Raw genomic sequence first — 16,722 nt, 5'->3', positions numbered from 1 at the left:
GTGAAGTTCCTTACTGCCATTGCACCGAATGGCTATGTGATGTTTGTGTCTCGTGCATATGGTGGAAGAGCTTCGGACAAATATATAATGGGTCACTGTGGCGTGGAAGACTTCCTAGGCTCAGGTGATGAAGTGATGGCCGACCGAGGTTTTGTGCTGAGCCAATATCTTGACGTTCAAGGCGTCAAACTCAATGTGCCTTCTTTCGCAAGAGGTAAGCGTTAAACTTACCTCTCTTGTTTTCCAAACTTCACTAATCTGTTTGTTTTACCTGCTGTTTCTTTACAGGTAAATCCCAGCTCAGTGAAAGTGAAGTAACTCAAACAAGGAGAATTGCGTCTGTGCGCATACACGTTGAAAGGGCCATAAACAGAATGAAGACATTTAGAATATTCAAGCAAGCCCTGCCAATACGATCAAAGAAAATCATAAGTGACATGATATTTGTCTGTGCTGGCCTCTGCAATTTAAAAGGCCCTTTAATTGCCAGATGTGTCGAAGGAAGGGATGAGTAGGCACTCAACCATGCAGTTCATCACAGTATCATTCTGGAAATAAATTTTATTGCACTGTGTGTTACATGGTTAGACATTTATTTACACAAATTGGGCTGGCATGCACTTTTCCAGCGCTGCAAAGTTCAATGCTGCTAGCAATCACAGTTCACATAGTTTCATATACTCCTTACACAATGAAAGTTTGCCTTGTGCATGCTGCTTTTCCATTTCCGGCAACAGCTCGCAGAAGTAAAACTTTTGTAGTCTTGGCACTTGAGCAACTACAAAAGAGCTTTCAAAGGGCACCGTTACTAGTGCATCACTTTTTACACTCCAAACGTAAAAGTAGCATAGCTTGCGGCCAGTACAATACATCTGGAATTGCACTTGGCCATAATACCCGTTAGGGCCATTCTCTGGCAGTATGTATTTATCTCCGACTTCCTTCACATCATACTTCCCTGCCCTTATTAGGTCTACTGCATCCATTACATATGGGCATTTCACTTCTAGGAGTGCGTCAGCTGCCTGCAAAACACCATCAGGTGAAGCAGACAGCCAAGGCATTGTCGCATGTACAACTGTGCCACAGCGTGTCACATTTAGCCCAGTTTTTTTTAAAACTGCTCACGCGCAACAGGCTCGTATTTATGGCCGTGTTTTGTAGCAGCATTCCCTGAAAATCTAGGTGACAACATGGCTACCACTGCAGCTTTACATGAAGTTGTGCTCTTTTTAGGCACCCTTTTAACATTTGATGCCGTTAGCCTCAAGCAGCGAGCAACTTTCCAAAGCGGGCTGTCCTGCTCTCTTGTGTTTTCCTCGAGGCATGCAGCAGCTCTTGGTGAAATATCTATAAACTTTGTGTAGAAACTGTTGCACCGGTCACAGCTCGTGGGCAGTGTACTGATGTAGTCCTGGGCACAGTGCTGCAAGTCATCATGGTCAGCTATTGGTGCAGCCAGGCGGGGTACTGCTGTAAACGTTGTGTGCAACAGTGTTCCTGGAAGTGAATGTAAGAAAGCATGTCAGTGGAGAGACTGTAGTGCAACTTATTGAATATGTAAAGCTAACAACATCGCTATCACTGCAGCTCACAGCTTTAGAATAAATATGGCCTTTAGGAACTAAGAAGCTGATTTTAGCATCCAGCGTCATCACCAAATGTAAAGCTAGAGGGAAAATACTGCACTCCAACGAAAGATTCATTAAAGAACTGACGTTTCGATGCCAATTCGACACGTTCTTTAGGGTGGACAGGTTTTGGAGGCAAGTCTGCCGCAATGTTTACATTTCAAATGTAAAGCTGTCACTTTCAGAATACTGTCATTGATGTTTCACAGCAAAACATGCATTAATGGTGTTTTTAGCCAGTTAATCCAGTTACATCAAGAAGTCAAGCTATTTTTTTACTTTCTTAAGCTGTCACTTGTGGTTCTGTAATCACTGGTGGAGTTTCATAGGTGCTACGAAGCATACCTGGTATATTGAACAGCTCAGGGTAACCGGAGTTATCACGCAACTTCTTGATTTCAGCTTCAGAAAGCAGCACTTGCACATTTCGTGCTGGACGCTGTACAGCTGGGTCAACAGTTCTTTTTTGAAGCTTGAAGTTGATTGCCTCAATTTCAGAGGGCTGGACGTTTCGAGTTGTACCCTTGTTCCATTTTGCAGCTTCGTCGGTACAAGTCTTTCCAGTCATGCCACGGGAAACAGCACAGTCTATTTTCCAGAGTACGGCGCCTACATGGCTACAAACTCTGGCTTGTCCAGCCATGCAGGTGCAGCCTGCACGTAAAACTTCACCTTGCTTCTTTGCGGACACCCACACACGATGAGGCTTGCTATTTATAGCTTGTGAAGGCGTGACATCTGCCTTTAAAAGCACAATGTCTTCATTCACCTTGTGCAGGAGAACTTTGCCGACCCAGCCTGACTGCAGATAGTTGTATGACTGCAAGGACTTGTAACATCGTACTTCTTGCAGGTCGCAGGCCTTCGAATGCAGTAAATAATACACTATATCTGGTCCCCTAATTTCAGGCCAGTCCCGCATGTCCTCGGTCCATTCTTTAATGTCATCCGGATGGGCATAAACGAAGTTTTCTGCAAATAAAGAAATAGGGTAAGTCACCCTATGTTTGCGTGTAAAGCACCGTTTTTTCACATGCCCACTCATGTTCCTTAATACTTCCCTGCAATTATTTTGCTAAGTACCTCTGCTACAAATGAGCTTCTGAAATAGCATGCCGGTGAAGAAGGACGTAGCATTTCAGTCTAATATGAACCAATGCACACATCAGTTACATAACGCATTTTGGTAAACCGTTTTTGGCACATGTGAGAATTGTCAGCTCTTCGATGCAATATTTTCTCGTATGTAGTGGCAGAGACTACATTTGTTATTCTTTCAAACACTTCATTCCACTGCCCAATACGGGGGTCACGCAGCGCACTTTTGAACGTGATCGAGCCCGATCTGGATCAAATTTCTCGGTCGCGATTGGCTTTGCTCGATCGGCGGAACGGAGCCGATCGCGGTCGAAAATTTCGATCCATCGGGCTCGATCGCGATCAAAAGTGGCCGTGTGACACCGGTATAAGACACATTGAAGCATTCTGCGAGAGAACTAGTCGGTAAATTGGAACTTCGCAACGATCTGGAAAAATCGTTTCCTAAGATGTATGCAGTCCCTGTGTCCGCCAAGACATTCTCTCGACATTCACAGGCGCCTTGCGCGGCCCTGCACATAAAGGTAATTTCGAAATCTAGCACCTGGGCTGTATCAATTGCGCTGACATCTGTGATCGCTGTCGCGCATCAGTTCACTGCAGGTACCGCGCTGCTCGAGCGTCACGCTCCTGCTTTGACATTTGGTTATGAGCACCCTGCGCTGCACCAGATTCAATAAATTTAGCATGACTGAGCTGCTGAGTTGCGTCTGAAGCGTACGGAGTAACCACCGCATATCTACCAACCGCTGACACGCGTCGGCTGGCCGCCGGCGCCTAGTTCTAGCTCGACAGCTACGTACGCGTCTGCTGTCGCTAAATGAGGTAACCCTCAACCGCGATGGTGATCAGATTCAATCTGCGACTACAGTCACATGTGCCCAGCAATAGCAATGAAAAATACTTACCGCTGATTAGCACGCCAGGTCTCGACGAAGCAGACGCGGCTACCGCCGCTACCGACGACAAAATGTCAGATCCACTGGCTGGGCTTGCTGTTCCCATTGCTCCTCACACAGATCGCTCACGCGAGCACGTGAAACACGTAACAAGTCAAGCGAAGCGGGAGAAAATTGAAACAATCCTCGGCGAACATCCCACAAACGAAGTGCGGCCGGCCTGCTCTCGCAAGACGCACAGTCCAAAATGGTGGCATAACATGTTCTGACGCTAGACGTCGCCCGCGTCGGCAAATGGCGCTGCTCAAACGTCGGTTTGTGAAAAGGTCTATAGAACATGTTCTATTTCACGCGGCTGCCGCTAGACCTGAATGCACTGCGCGCTGTAGGGGCAGTGGTACTGTAGCAGTGGGCAGAAAGCAAAATGGCGGCTTGCGGCGCTCGTAGTGAAAGCGCGGCTGTGGCTTTCTCAACGTCCGTGGACGATGACAACGCAAGTGAGGATCGATGTATGCACATGTTTCGCTTCCGCTGTTGACGTAGCCGACGCACTAGCACTAGGACTAGCGCTAGTGCGTATTCAACGTACTTTCGCTGCGGGCGCCGAGGCCGATTGCGCATAGTACGCTCTTAAAATAGTGCTTTACTTCAACTGCAAATTTATGTTTACACCATTTTGCCAAACATATATATTTCAGGCATGGATTATACAACGCGACGTCTTCAATTTTGCTGTCGTTGTCAAGCGCGTCGTCTGCTAGCGAGCGCGGGACGCCCAGTTTTTCTCGCAGAACCTCTGTCCAGTACATTTTTTTAAATGTTTTAGTTGCTTCGGAGTGCCCATGACTCTTGACGGCCTGTACCAAATGTAGTTTTAGTCATGTGAACTGCTGTTTTTACCACTGTCCTCTAAATGTAACTGGTAACTACGCACCATGAAGGCTGCGTTGAAAATTTTTATTATTGATACCGTGTCATTTTACGCGCGCTTCTTGTTGCTGGATATTGATCAGGGACAATGATCGAAGAAAACACTATTAGAGCGAAATAAACCAGATTTATTAACTGCGTGGCGCGAAGAATGACCAATGTATTTCTAGGTAATTAAATCAAAGGGTACATCATATATATATATATATATAGGTAAGGGAAAAATAACAAATAGTCTAAATGCAATAATTGAAATGAAACAGTGAGAACTCGCGACCGGAATAAGCGCACGTTTTGCAGTAACACACTTATTAGTGAATACTGGAAATAAAACTCTCATTCTCAGCAATCATATTCGTAGAAGGCAAAACGTGTGTGTGTGTGTGTGTGTGTGTGTGTGTGTGTGTGTGTGTGTGTGTGTGTGTGTGTGTGTGTGTGTGTGTGTGTGTGTGTGTGTGTGTGTGTGTGTGTGTGTGTGTGTGTGTGTGTGTGTGTGTGTGTGTGTGTGTGTGTGTGTGTGTGTGCGCGCGCGTGCGCGTGCGTGCGTGCGTGCGTGTGTGCAAGTGTCATTGATATACTGTACGACGCCGAATAGTCATTTCCGTTCGAATGTCACGCATGACAGCACTATTGAAATCTCAAAGCTGAGTGACTGCATGCAAGTGAGGACTGTTATTCCGAATGATTTTGCTGACGGAGAGTCGTGGCTGTTGCGTAGAGGCGCCGTTCCTGAGAGAATTAACGGACGGGTGTTAATAAGTCCTGATTAACAAGTTCCTAGCTCTCATTCAATATAAACGCCCCGTTTTGGGGCAGCCTGTAAATTTGCTAACTTGATTCAGACAAGGAAAACTTTGTTTGAAAGTTTCATCATGTTTGCAACCCATTAAAACTGGGTGCCCCATGTGGTACGTACACTTATCTTCTTCAACGAACGCAATAGATCTGCACATATCTCAGCGTGTATGTGGGACATGCCGTTCCTTTAATTGTTTCATTAGGTTCATTATGATAGTGCACCGGATAACTGAACGCAGCCGTTTATAATATACAAGCTGCAGAGTTGAGCAGTCATACATTTGGGAACAGCATGTATGACCGCTCAACTCTGCAGCTTGTATATTATAAACATGAAATATATTATAAGCGTAACATGTTTTTTCTCGGAAATCAGACTCGAGAATAATTTATGTTGTTTACATCCCCAGAAATAAGCCGAAGAACGCAGCCACCTGCTTTTTTATTTTTTTTAATATAAGCAAAATTTTCGGTTTTACGTGACAAAACCACGATATGATTATGAGGCGCCCGGTTTAGTTTTTGCCACCTGGGGTTCTTTAAAGCACACCTAACACGAGTCTTTTTCCATTTCGTTCCCACCTGGATTGAACCCGCGAGCTCCAGTTTAGCAGCGCAAAGTCGTATCCACGATATAGGCACTGCTTAGGCTACCGCGCAGGCTTTTTTTCTTTTTCTTTTTTGAAGTATCGACAGGAAAAAAAGTTCCACGTACGGCTTACGGCCAAAGATGAGCATATAGAGTGGCTAACTATAAAACCGTTTTCGGCGCTCGAGGTCCGAAAGCAATATATAACCCCGTACCAATTACTGCGCATTCTGTTACGCGAGAAAGGCGGAAACTTGAATGGAATGTTGCACTGCAGTTTACTCTTTTTTTTTTAAATCTATATCAATGATTCCCGTAAATCTAAGTACAAGGCGCCGGATGGGGCAGATATGCTTTACTTGTTTGAAGCGGCAAGCAGGAAGGTTACATCTGTTGCTTCGTCTGCGTTTCGAAAGACCTACTGATAGAAAACTATATGCGTAACACTACAAACGAGAGATACATGCTGCTTGAAGAACGAGAAAAGTATTTTTTCTCCAAAGAGAACCGTACAATAACATAGTAGAATGAAAGCCGACACTGCGGCCGCAATGCACGCGCAATCATCGAGCGGCATTAGAAAATAATAAAAAATAAATAAATAAAAGAAATAAAAGGAATTTATTCTTAAGGCATAACTACATGTCATATGCAATTATGAACCCCATTTGATTGGTCTGAACGCAAATACTAGCGCGCGAAGTTGTACGAATGACCCTGCCGAGCAGTATCGCCAGCACTTTCCAACGGCGCGACCTTGATGCGGCCCAATCCACTTCGACTGCAGCGCCGCCCCAGTATTTTTCCACGTCGGGCGCCTCACTGCAAAGCATGCGCCGCCCCAGCCGTTCGTCCCACTCGACCATACTCTAGTGCACTCTAGTTGCAATCGTAAGTACAATGCAACCATAGGTTTTCATAAATGCCCGTTCCGTAAGCGTGGGTGTATAGCGCAGTGGTTATGACGCTCGCCTTCGGACCCGGGTTCGAATCCTGCCTTCCCAAGAACGTTCATTTGGTTTTATTTACTTGTTTCTCTCTGGGGCGGCGAAGCTGGCGGGAGCTCGGCGGAGCCGTGCCTGTGGCGTCGCCTGGTTGCCGTGGCTACGGCGCGGCAGTTTCGTGCCACACGCACAAATTACGGCTGGCTTAAATTGCGGAAGAAGACGACGAGGCTAGAGCCAATGCCGATGATGATAGTTTCGTGGTACACTCGCAAATTACGGCTGCCTTAAACACCCTCGATGTTAATAAATGCGTAGCGCGGTTGGCTATAGCATGAGCAGAGCTGTAAGCTGCCCGAAGCGTTAGCAGTATATTCTAATTCTCCGTCGACTTTAATTGCTAGTTAACGCTGCATGCAGTACACGTCTTATATCATCGCTTTTTCAATTGCAAGAAATCCTTTTTTCTGGCATTTCTCGCATTTAGCAGGAAATGTTAAGATTTACCGACTGCATTATTCACTAAGATTACGAATGTTTCTTTAAAAGTTTAAGACTTCTGCAGCCATTTTTCGAAATTGTACTTTTATTCGCTTGGCAAGAAATCTTGATTTGAATGGTCACTTCCTCAAATTTTGCACCGCTGAGCAGGAATGTCAAGGCGACGTCACGGGTCTATATTCTTGCATTTTGGGCGTTTGGTTGAAGTTTTGAGTCTAGCTAGGCTGAGCTCTTGGTGCCTTTGACTTTAAGCTTTTTTAAATTTCTTTGCCGATAACTAGTCGCTACGATGTAGACTACTCTGACAAAATTTGCGATGTCTTGTCAAGCTGGTGCGAAAAAAGGCTCAGCTAGCTAGCGTGCGTCTTTCGCTAGGTTAAGATGAAAATTTTCATGAGCCTTCGTTTGTGCAAAACTTTATCACTGCACATGAAATAAAATTAACTTCTGGGGTTTTACGCTCGCATACCATACTTTATTACCACATAAATGAATACCAGTTGTGCTATAACACCAGTCGAAGCATTTACAAACATTGCTGTAATGTTTCCCCTTGCAGATACTGCCATTTTATTACAACTCCACACATACGTACGGAATGCAATGAATAAAATAATCGTAATAATTAGCGTGTAAGATAAAGCACGTTAGAAAAAAGGACAGATCTTCAAACTGCCGATGTGCCTATAAAAGCCCCATTTCAAGAGTTGAGTTTTTGATGTTTAACTAAACTTTGGAAACGCGATTACTCCTCTTCAGTCATTATTATTATTGACTAATCGGTGGCGCATTAAAAGTAACATATTCGAAAGTAGTTGGTAGAGATGCGAGTCCAGCATATAAATAACCAAATGACTTTCCCTCGCCTATACTTTTCACCTAAGTTGTGCCACTTCGCACTATTGCATTGGATATCTGGCGACGCCAACCGCTTGGAGACCTTCGTAAGGTACCGTAATCGCGAGATTCACACTTTGACCCAAGGTTACACTTGACGCCATTGCGTGAGCGCAGACAACCCGGAAGACCTTTTGATGCGCGCACCACAACCGACGCTCCAGACCGAGGCCAGACCACCGACACTGCGCGTACAACCGAAGCAAAAGTTCCAGGCGAGGGTACAGCGTCAGCTCATCCTTAACAACGAGAAGGTGATCGCCTACACGAGCCCTCAGACCACGACCAGAACCGACAAGTTCGACTTGCCTGAAAACGGAACGTTGCGCGAAACTATGCCCAAAAACGAAACACGCAATCCGTTGAGTCTCGACTAAGTAGATCAAATACAAAACGGCGAACTGAATCGCCATCGCTCTTGCTCCTCACAAGACCGCCACCACAGCGTGGAAACCGACCATCACCGGCAAAGCAGTGCTCGAAACCGTAGCCCCGAGACTAGCATATGCACAGCTTCAACGACCCTATCATACGTAACAGCGCCAACACCTTCCACCAGAGGGCTCACATTCATCGACCGACCGCGCTATTTCCCGCCAACTACACCGCAGAGTCCGCCACTGTCAGATATGCCTGACGACTACAAGCTCGCCAACTTCGTCCAAAAACGACGAAAAGTGTGCAACTCCACCGCTATTGTGATGACCTACCGTGTACCGCCGCGTCGATATACCAGCGAACGCCTTCGTTGGACCTACAGGAACAAGACGGAGATGGACAACCTGCTCTTCATGTGTATGTTTCATGTGCATGTGCATGTGCATGCTCTTCATGTGCACCGGCGGCGGCGGTGGCGGCGGCAGCGCGGCTCCCTCGGGCGGCGCTCCTTCGTCAGGCCCGGGCGGGGGCGGCGGAGGGAAGCCCGGCGGACGCGGAGGCGTGAGACCCGTCGGTGGACCTGGGACCTGGCGGGAAGCCGGGTCGCAGGGACGAGTCACCAGGCAGCAGGCCCCTTCCAGGCAGGACGCCAGCAGGAAGACCCCTTCCAGGCGGTGCTCCGGGCGGAAAACCTCGGCCAGGCAAGCCACCGGGCGGTAGGTGACCACGGCCAGGCGAGCCACCGGGAGGCGTCAGTCCGGTAGGCCGCATCGGGAAACCGGGCCGCACGCCGGGGGAGCCGCACGATGGCAAACCCGGCGGGCCCGGGGGAAAGCCCGGGGGTGGAGGCCGGGGCGACCCACCAGGAGCGGCCATGATTTTCGAACGTATAGTACGGCGCGGTCGCGAGCCACGTAGGAGAGGAGTCAGAGGGAAGCCCTGCGCAGGTCCACCGAGGCCACTGACCTTTGCTGGGCCCCCGAAGCGGTTAAGGCGGGGACGACTCGCTGAACGACCGTCGTATCTGCGTATTCGATTCGGCGTCGCATTTCGCGTGCAGTGGCGATCACGAGCTCAAAGCCCATGCGGCTCGCGCCCGGCCACGTGGCCTTCCGCTAAGCGAGACTCGGCATCGATCAACTGACGGATTTTCTCTCCCGCGTTGAGTACGCTTATACGCGACTCTTCGTTCGCTACGACATCATAGTTCCTGAAGTTGGAAAGTTGGTTCACCATGTCTCATCTCCGGGGCGATGAAGTTGCGCAACTTGCCCTCGGCTCCCAGCATGTTGCTCTTATAGCCCGTTCTTGCTGTCACCAACCCTGCAGCACCACCTCAAAAAATGGAAGACGAAACACCCGGACATTGCAGCTCGCCTTCAACGGCCATTCTACGTGGACGACTTGCAGTGGCGTACCAACTGTTTCTCGAGTTGGGTTGACGTGACCTGATACGAACTCAGACGTTGAATATGCTCCTGATGGAGTGGGATTCCGTGCCAGGGACCAGCGTGCATAATGTAAATTAAATCAGTTTCCTATTTACTGCTACTGGATGTATTCATCGATGGCCTTGGCGGATTCTTGGCCCAAACGCCACCTCTAGCCGCAACAGTATAGGAACATCTTATGACGCACGAAAATAGGGGGGAGGGGGGGGGGGGACAAATGCTCAGTAATTATTTGCAACGCTCCGCGCGCGCTGTGGACAGGAACGCAACAATTTTGTCACACATTGCAATTACCATGACGCCCTCCCCTTTCCACGAAATATAAGCCTGTTGTAAACTACCGCTATGCCGGGAACTAGGAAGTATAGATGATAGCGGCCATATCACACGCTCTAACACTTGAATAATACTTTTTATTTTTTTACAAAGGCTCTGCTTGATCCAACCGCGTTTAACTTTGCACAGCAGATAGTTTCCATAGCGTACCACCAATTTTCACTACATTTGGTCTTGGTGACTTTTAAAGTTTTCTCATGGAAGCGGGCTGAATTCAGGCCCACTCGTTACGGACACGCTCATCACACTCTGGAGTGCTTGCATACGTAATTTATTGTGAAATTCCCCCCGAATAGCCCTTCTATATTCAACTTTACCTACACATCACCAATTACCTTGTCCTTACAGGGGCCAAACATGCAGAAGCTGCCTCATTTAAAGTGCTACACCGCTCTTAAAGCACACTAATAACGCTATGGACCACTTGCATACGTATTCTACTGGAAAAAAAGCACATTTAAAGCACCGATTTGGAACATTGCCCACACATTATGCATACGATGCCCCTAATTTTCCCCAGATATAAGCAAGATGCCTTGTTTAGCTCACCGAGGACACTGGAGAAACGAACTACGAATCTCGTATATCAAGCACGAAAACACATGAAAAAAAAGGGGTTAGTAATTATCTGCAACACTTGCATTTAAAGCAGGAAAGTGAAAGCTTCGCAACGCATTGCGCTTAAAATTCTGCCTACTTTCAAAGAATTTCGAGGCAGGGTCTCGTGCTGTTGTTTTATGGGTCTAGAAATCATTTCGATTGGCGGCAGTATGACACCATGGAACGCTTCAATGAGTAACTTTCTACAAAAGCTGCAAAAGACGTACACATAATAAATATTTATCGCTCGTCACTGATAACATTGCTTCGTACTTCGAATAAATATAAACACCGTGCCCACCCCTAGTTTACCGAGGATACCAGGGGAAAACTACTAAATTCCATGTATAACACATGAAAAATGGGAGAAAACGAGTATTCAGTAACGGTGATTTGAGCACATAAGCACCCTGCACACTTGAAATTTTCGGTACACGTCACCAAAGGGTCACCTTCATTTCTTCAAATCATGAAATGTTTGCTATTTCTCATCCTGCTGGGAAACAAGTAATCGTGTGGCTCTTATATAGAAGCAGCCTGAAAATGAAAACGACAACGTCAGAAGTGACACGTGCCTTTAGTAAAAATTCAAGTCAGTGTTTTCAAATTAATTTCAGCTAAATGACGCAGAACGTTCGACCAAGGTCATTTTCACAAACATACTTTCGACAAGTCGTGATTACACAATTAATTTCGAAAGTTATACCTGTAAGACGTTTGATTATATTTGCGATGGTGATAAGATACTGAGACTGCAACGCTATGTAGGCTATGACTGCAGGGACGGAGATTCAATGGTTCCAGAATTTGATCATTAACGATTTCATGCCGTGAGCCAAACCAATCGTTGGGCGCGGCTGATTTTAATAATTTATCCGCACGTCACCCTCACCCGCAGATTAAGTATAAAAACCGTCTGTATTTTCAAATACGGATATAGCGGTCCCAAAAAACTGGGCATGATTGCGCAAGGTGAAATTTCTTGGGGCGGGAATTTCCCAGCGCCAGGCCTCCTTCGCAGCGCGAACATGTATGGCGAATCCCGCACGTTGTCTGCTACAGCACGTCTCGAGTTCCTTCCTCTAAATGTGTTTTTCAGTCAGATTTGCAAGTTAACGTTATAGATATGTTCAAGTTACAACTACATTTAATTTCCCTAGGTATCCAGATATCCTCCCATTCCTGTACCGCGGTAGCAGGACAGGTGAATCAACAAGCAGTTTTTAGCCGTGGCAAAGCACAGGATATAGCACTGGGTAGTGATGGTGAAAAAAATATGAAATGATGCTGGAGGGATAAGATGGTGATTATAAGCTTTGGAATAACAAATGGAGATGATGTTGGGAGTACGCGTATGATAAAAATGTCTAACCCAACGCAATCATTGTACAATCTTTGCATGAAAAGTTCTAGACACGACTCAATGCCGCTAAGATTCAGACCAACGCAAATTCAGTCCACTTCTAACGGAGTACCCCAAGACGAAAATCCTTGTTTTAGATATTTAAGAACGCAAGCAAATCAAAAACGCATGCCATTCACAGGCACACTATTGAAAAAAGCAAATTGCCGTTGCGTGTGTATCCTAGAGCAATATGAAAAGAGGCGAACACGCCTTTATTTGCTTTATATAGATTGCTGGTGTCTCGAATTGTTAAGACGTATACTCACAATATTCAAACAGCGAGTGTAAATGCCAGAAACATTTTTAAAAAGCGAGCACCATGCACACACGCTGACGTATAAGCGAATACAAATGCACAGTGTGGGATAAATCTGACAACGCATGGGGTCATTAAAAAAACAACAACTAAAGTTTACACACTCGAGGTAGCGCCATTGGATCGACATCGGTGCAACCGAACGTTTCGTGAAACGCTGGCATGCTGGACACACCGAGCGTGCAAGATGCCGAGGCAGCGTCTCGGTCCAAGGAATTGAAGTCCGCACGTTGTTTTCCACCGGCGCATAACGACAGACACGCCCTCCGAAAGAACAGCTGCTTCGAAGAGAATCGATCGTCGGAAGCAACGGTCATATTCATCCTGGACAGGAATGCGTACCGGATCGCCAAGGCCGCCGCGATGGCATCGCCGAACTGTTCGTCATCCAGCTGCCCGTGGAAGGAGAACGAGGAATTCACGTAGCACTTCTTCAGCTCTTCGTAAGCGGTAATCGTTTGTTTCGACCACGACGCTGAGGCGACCACCCCATTAACGAGAAGCCGCAGCATCTGTCGCGCCATCTGGACACCCAGCATCGCGATATTGGCGTAGCTGGCCCCGGACAGCTCGTCGAAAAAGACCGGAGGCAGGGCGAACATGTGCGGCACGAAGACCAAGTTTAGCTTCACGTCACTGTCGAGCTCGGTGTCGTACCTGCCCACATTGCCCCTAGCGAACACCGACGTTCGCGAGAACGAGTCGACGTCGTCGGCAACCCTCGTTCTCTTCATTACGTTCACTTTATTGTAGATCCAATTATTCTCGCGCATACTGAAAGTCGCGTCGAACCTGGTTCCAGCGACCTCGTTCTCAGAGCGGAAAGAGTGGTTGCCGAAGTGTGAGACTTGAAGAGCTTTCGCCCTAGAAATCGTGGCGCGTCCGTCCTCTTCGGTCATCCAGATCCCGAGCACGCGGGCCTCTTCAGCGATCACCGCCTTGAGGGCCGAGAAGTAGGTTTCCAGCGGTCTGTGCAGCTTTCGGGGATAAGGAGAGCACTTTCGTGAGGGCGTCCGCGAAGAGGAACCCAAAGGTGGTCCAGGTATCCGCGTGACAGACCTCCCGGACCAGCTTCGCGTCGTGCTTCGATCCCGAGGTGATCATGAAGTCGAGCTTCAGAAAGTTGGCCGCCAGCAAAGCTATGGGGTAGAAGGCCCTCACTTGCGGAACCTGGCTGAGAAGCACTGATCCTAAGTTGCGGCAGGTGTCGTTGTATCTCGCGGCAATGACCTTTGTGTCACCTGGCAGGTTTTCCATGCCTTCGAAAGAGTTCGTCACTGCAATCCATTTTTGCGGCGGGAAATCTGCGCACTCGTTCGTAGGAATCGGCAACGGCGAAGAACCGTAATTTTCCAGGTGTGCGATGTCATCGTCGAGAGAGAGGCATTCCTTGATGATGGTGTCATTAACTTCGTCGTGACCGATGGCTTTTAACACTGATTCTAGATAGGGGCCACTGCTGCTGTCTTTACCGATGTTTCGGAAGCGTCCGTTGAAGGAGGTCACCATGTGCACTTCAAATAGGATGTGGTTCCCGTCTTTCGCGAGAGTGACGTTGACCAGACCATGAACACGGTAAACATAAGAAAGGCGGAGCAAATGGGTAAATTCTTCGTCGGGCGTCATGTTCAGCCACAAGTGAGGCTTAATGTCAGTGCACCTGGTAAGAAAGAATGAGCATAGTGTTTAATTCCTTTGACAGAGGGGCATCTATTAGTACACACAATCGTTATTTTCTCTATCACCTACGATGGCAAAGATTTCTTGCGGTGTTGAAATTTGTATGGTGGTGTTGAAATTTCTATGTGGAGTACAGAACCGCTTGCAGCCACCGCACTCTATCTCTATACACTAGGCCACTCTGGCGGATCAATAATTAAAACGAAGCACAGGAGTATGCTCCAATGTCTAAGGTGTCCAAGCGTTCCGAATTTAGCGGCGGCATAGTCCCGACTCTTGAGTAAATATGCAGAGTTCTGACTTGACCCAGCGGTGGGGGGGGGGGGGGGGGGGCGGCCAAATGTCTTATATTTAGAGCGCAGCGAATGATGAAAGAGCGAACGCGGAGCGCAGCGGGGGATGAAATACGGCGATAGCGAAGAGACCGCGAGGAGGAAAGCGGAGAATGAGGGCACGGCGAAAGCGTGAGAAGAGAAGCGGACTGCCTAGCGAGACGGGCTCTGTAGCGACGATGGCTACGAGATTGCGCCAGAGTAGCGCGCGTCGTCTGTTCACCGATGACGCCACCGGTACCATATACTGGCAAAAAGCGCTACACGAACGGAGGTCTATCTGCGCCGGCTGCTGTGAATCGCGCCCACACGTCAGCAACGCGCTGCCTCTCGCGATCTCCCGACTGGCGAGGCAGTCGCGCCACACTTCGCTTCGTTTGCAACGTGCTTCACGAGACTGATTGTCCGCCCCAGCCAATATATCGCGAAATGAAAACACGTATACAGCTGCGCTCAAATTTTGTAAAACATTTTCACAGACGATTACGGTAGTTCTTACTACCGTAATCGTCTGTGAAATTTTTTTACAAGATAACAATAAATTAACTAGATTTTTAATAATGTCTGTCAGCCCGGTTGCCAATTCTTGCCAATTTGTTGCATTGTCATGTTAAGGCGCTTTAGTTCTTTCGTGGTTCTAGTTCCGTGCCAGGCCTTAGCCGTTCAAAGCACTTCATTCTGCACTGGCAGCCGAGTTAGCCAGGCAATGAATGCATCTTAGGACTAAAAATATTTGCGCAACCCTGTTGCACTGACCGACTGGCGGCTCCTGATGTGTGCCTTCTGAAAGCTGCGCAAAAGTTAAATTTTTTTTCTTTTCTTTTATTTTTTTACATTTAGTTCATTGTTGAAAAGGTGACAATTCTATGGGAGTCTCTGCAGTGCTTAAGCTTTCATGTGACTCGAGCGTTGCCACGTAAAGCTTTTAGCAACGTCCGCCAGAACGAGTCGCCTGAAGCGACTAAGCGACATCAGATTCTACGCTATGCGATGAATAACTTTTCCCAGCGTCCCACCGTCACCTTGAAGAGTTCGTCCAAGATTTTCTGAAGGCTCCGCATTTCGAACAAGTAGGCGACGCAGCGGCGGTAGTATTGGGAAACGTAATCGGCAGGTTTCTTCCATTGCCGCCGCGGCATCATCTTCCGGTGCCTCAGTGCGGTGTAGTTGCGAAGCACGTCCGCCATAAATGACGACGGGGGTGGCGCTGGCGTCGGCGACGACTCGTCTCGGAGCCAGTGGCCGCAAACGTGACGGTAAAAGTCGTGGCAAGGCGCGACGCTCTTGTCCACTATGGCGTCCATGTAGTCCAGCACCTGGACGGATCAAATTTAATTGAATTGAATAGCAGATATGGGAAATTTTATGCACAGCAAACTTGCCCTAACCAAGATGGCCGCGTTCCAGCCAGTAGCACTGGGCCTTCTCGATTATGAGTCCTTGACAGTCCCGGACTGCTTGGGACTGCTGTGCTGCAATCAATTTTGCTCGGACAGCTTCCGCAGCTCTGCCCACTAGTCCGAGAGTTGTCAGAATCACGCTCATTTTTTTCACGGACGGGAAGTTTCGCACTGCCCGTGGACTATTGGAGCTGTGAGAAGATATTTGCTCGCAGTAGCGCGAGCAGCTAGCAGACGACAGCGGTCTTAAAAAAAAAAAAAAGTTGCACCGCCCAAGCACCCCGTAGAGATGGTGAAGCAGCGAAGCTGAAATGTTCGACCCTGGTGTTTATCACTGGGTTAATCCCGACGATTCATTAAAGTCGTTCTCAGTTATTGGTTACGTCTGCGTCTAGCTCGGCAAGTTTTTCACGAGCGGTCTAATAGCTATACCTTTAGTTTTCGTATTTTTTTAAAGATAGAAGCACAGCGATCAGGCCCACATGCTTTCTTTTCAGGTGAGTGAAATTGGTGTGCGAGGAAGCATATCATAGCGCA

General features: G+C 47.7%; 3 protein-coding genes across 3 annotated transcripts in view; 1 reads left to right on the top strand and 2 right to left on the bottom strand.

The window, feature by feature from the left end:
* Positions 1-579, top strand: part of LOC125940385 (uncharacterized) — a 41,144-nt gene extending 40,565 nt beyond the window's left edge. Inside the window, 2 exon segments of the mRNA XM_049656488.1 lie at positions 1-214; positions 289-579. Coding sequence (XP_049512445.1) covers positions 1-214; positions 289-515 — 441 coding nt within the window. The 3' untranslated portion in view covers positions 516-579.
* Positions 580-1,006: 427 nt separating this feature from the next.
* Positions 1,007-2,676, bottom strand: LOC125939883 (uncharacterized). The gene is made up of 3 exons (XM_049655390.1): positions 1,977-2,676; positions 1,380-1,500; positions 1,007-1,025 (listed from the first exon to the last, which is right to left on the bottom strand). Exons 1-3 carry the CDS (start codon positions 2,674-2,676, stop codon positions 1,007-1,009), a joined length of 840 nt encoding a protein of 279 aa, XP_049511347.1.
* Positions 2,677-9,178: 6,502 nt separating this feature from the next.
* On the bottom strand, positions 9,179-13,507 carry LOC125939882 (collagen alpha-2(VIII) chain-like). Its single transcript, XM_049655389.1, has 2 exons — positions 13,116-13,507; positions 9,179-9,689 (listed from the first exon to the last, which is right to left on the bottom strand). The coding sequence occupies exons 1-2, from the start codon at positions 13,505-13,507 to the stop codon at positions 9,179-9,181; spliced, it is 903 nt and encodes a 300-aa protein (XP_049511346.1).
* Positions 13,508-16,722: the final 3,215 nt, after the last annotated feature.

The sequence above is a fragment of the Dermacentor silvarum genome, chromosome 9 (assembly GCF_013339745.2).
Source record: "Dermacentor silvarum isolate Dsil-2018 chromosome 9, BIME_Dsil_1.4, whole genome shotgun sequence".
Classification (NCBI taxonomy): domain Eukaryota; kingdom Metazoa; phylum Arthropoda; class Arachnida; order Ixodida; family Ixodidae; genus Dermacentor; species Dermacentor silvarum.
Note: the sequence above shows the minus strand (reverse complement) of the source record. Positions and strands in the feature narration are given on the sequence as shown.

Bases quoted from the DNA above. Each gene is read 5' to 3' on its own strand.
- LOC125939883 (XM_049655390.1), bottom strand. From the start codon at position 2,676: ATGAGTGGGCATGTGAAAAAACGGTGCTTTACACGCAAACATAGGGTG. The intron at 1,501-1,976 runs GTATGCTTCGTA...ATTCACTTCCAG, and splicing joins TGAGCTGTTCAATATACCAG to GAACACTGTTGCACACAACG.
- LOC125939882 (XM_049655389.1), bottom strand. From the start codon at position 13,507: ATGAAGAGAACGAGGGTTGCCGACGACGTCGACTCGTTCTCGCGAACG. The intron at 9,690-13,115 runs GTACGCATTCCT...TCGAATACGCAG, and splicing joins GCGGCGGCCTTGGCGATCCG to ATACGACGGTCGTTCAGCGA.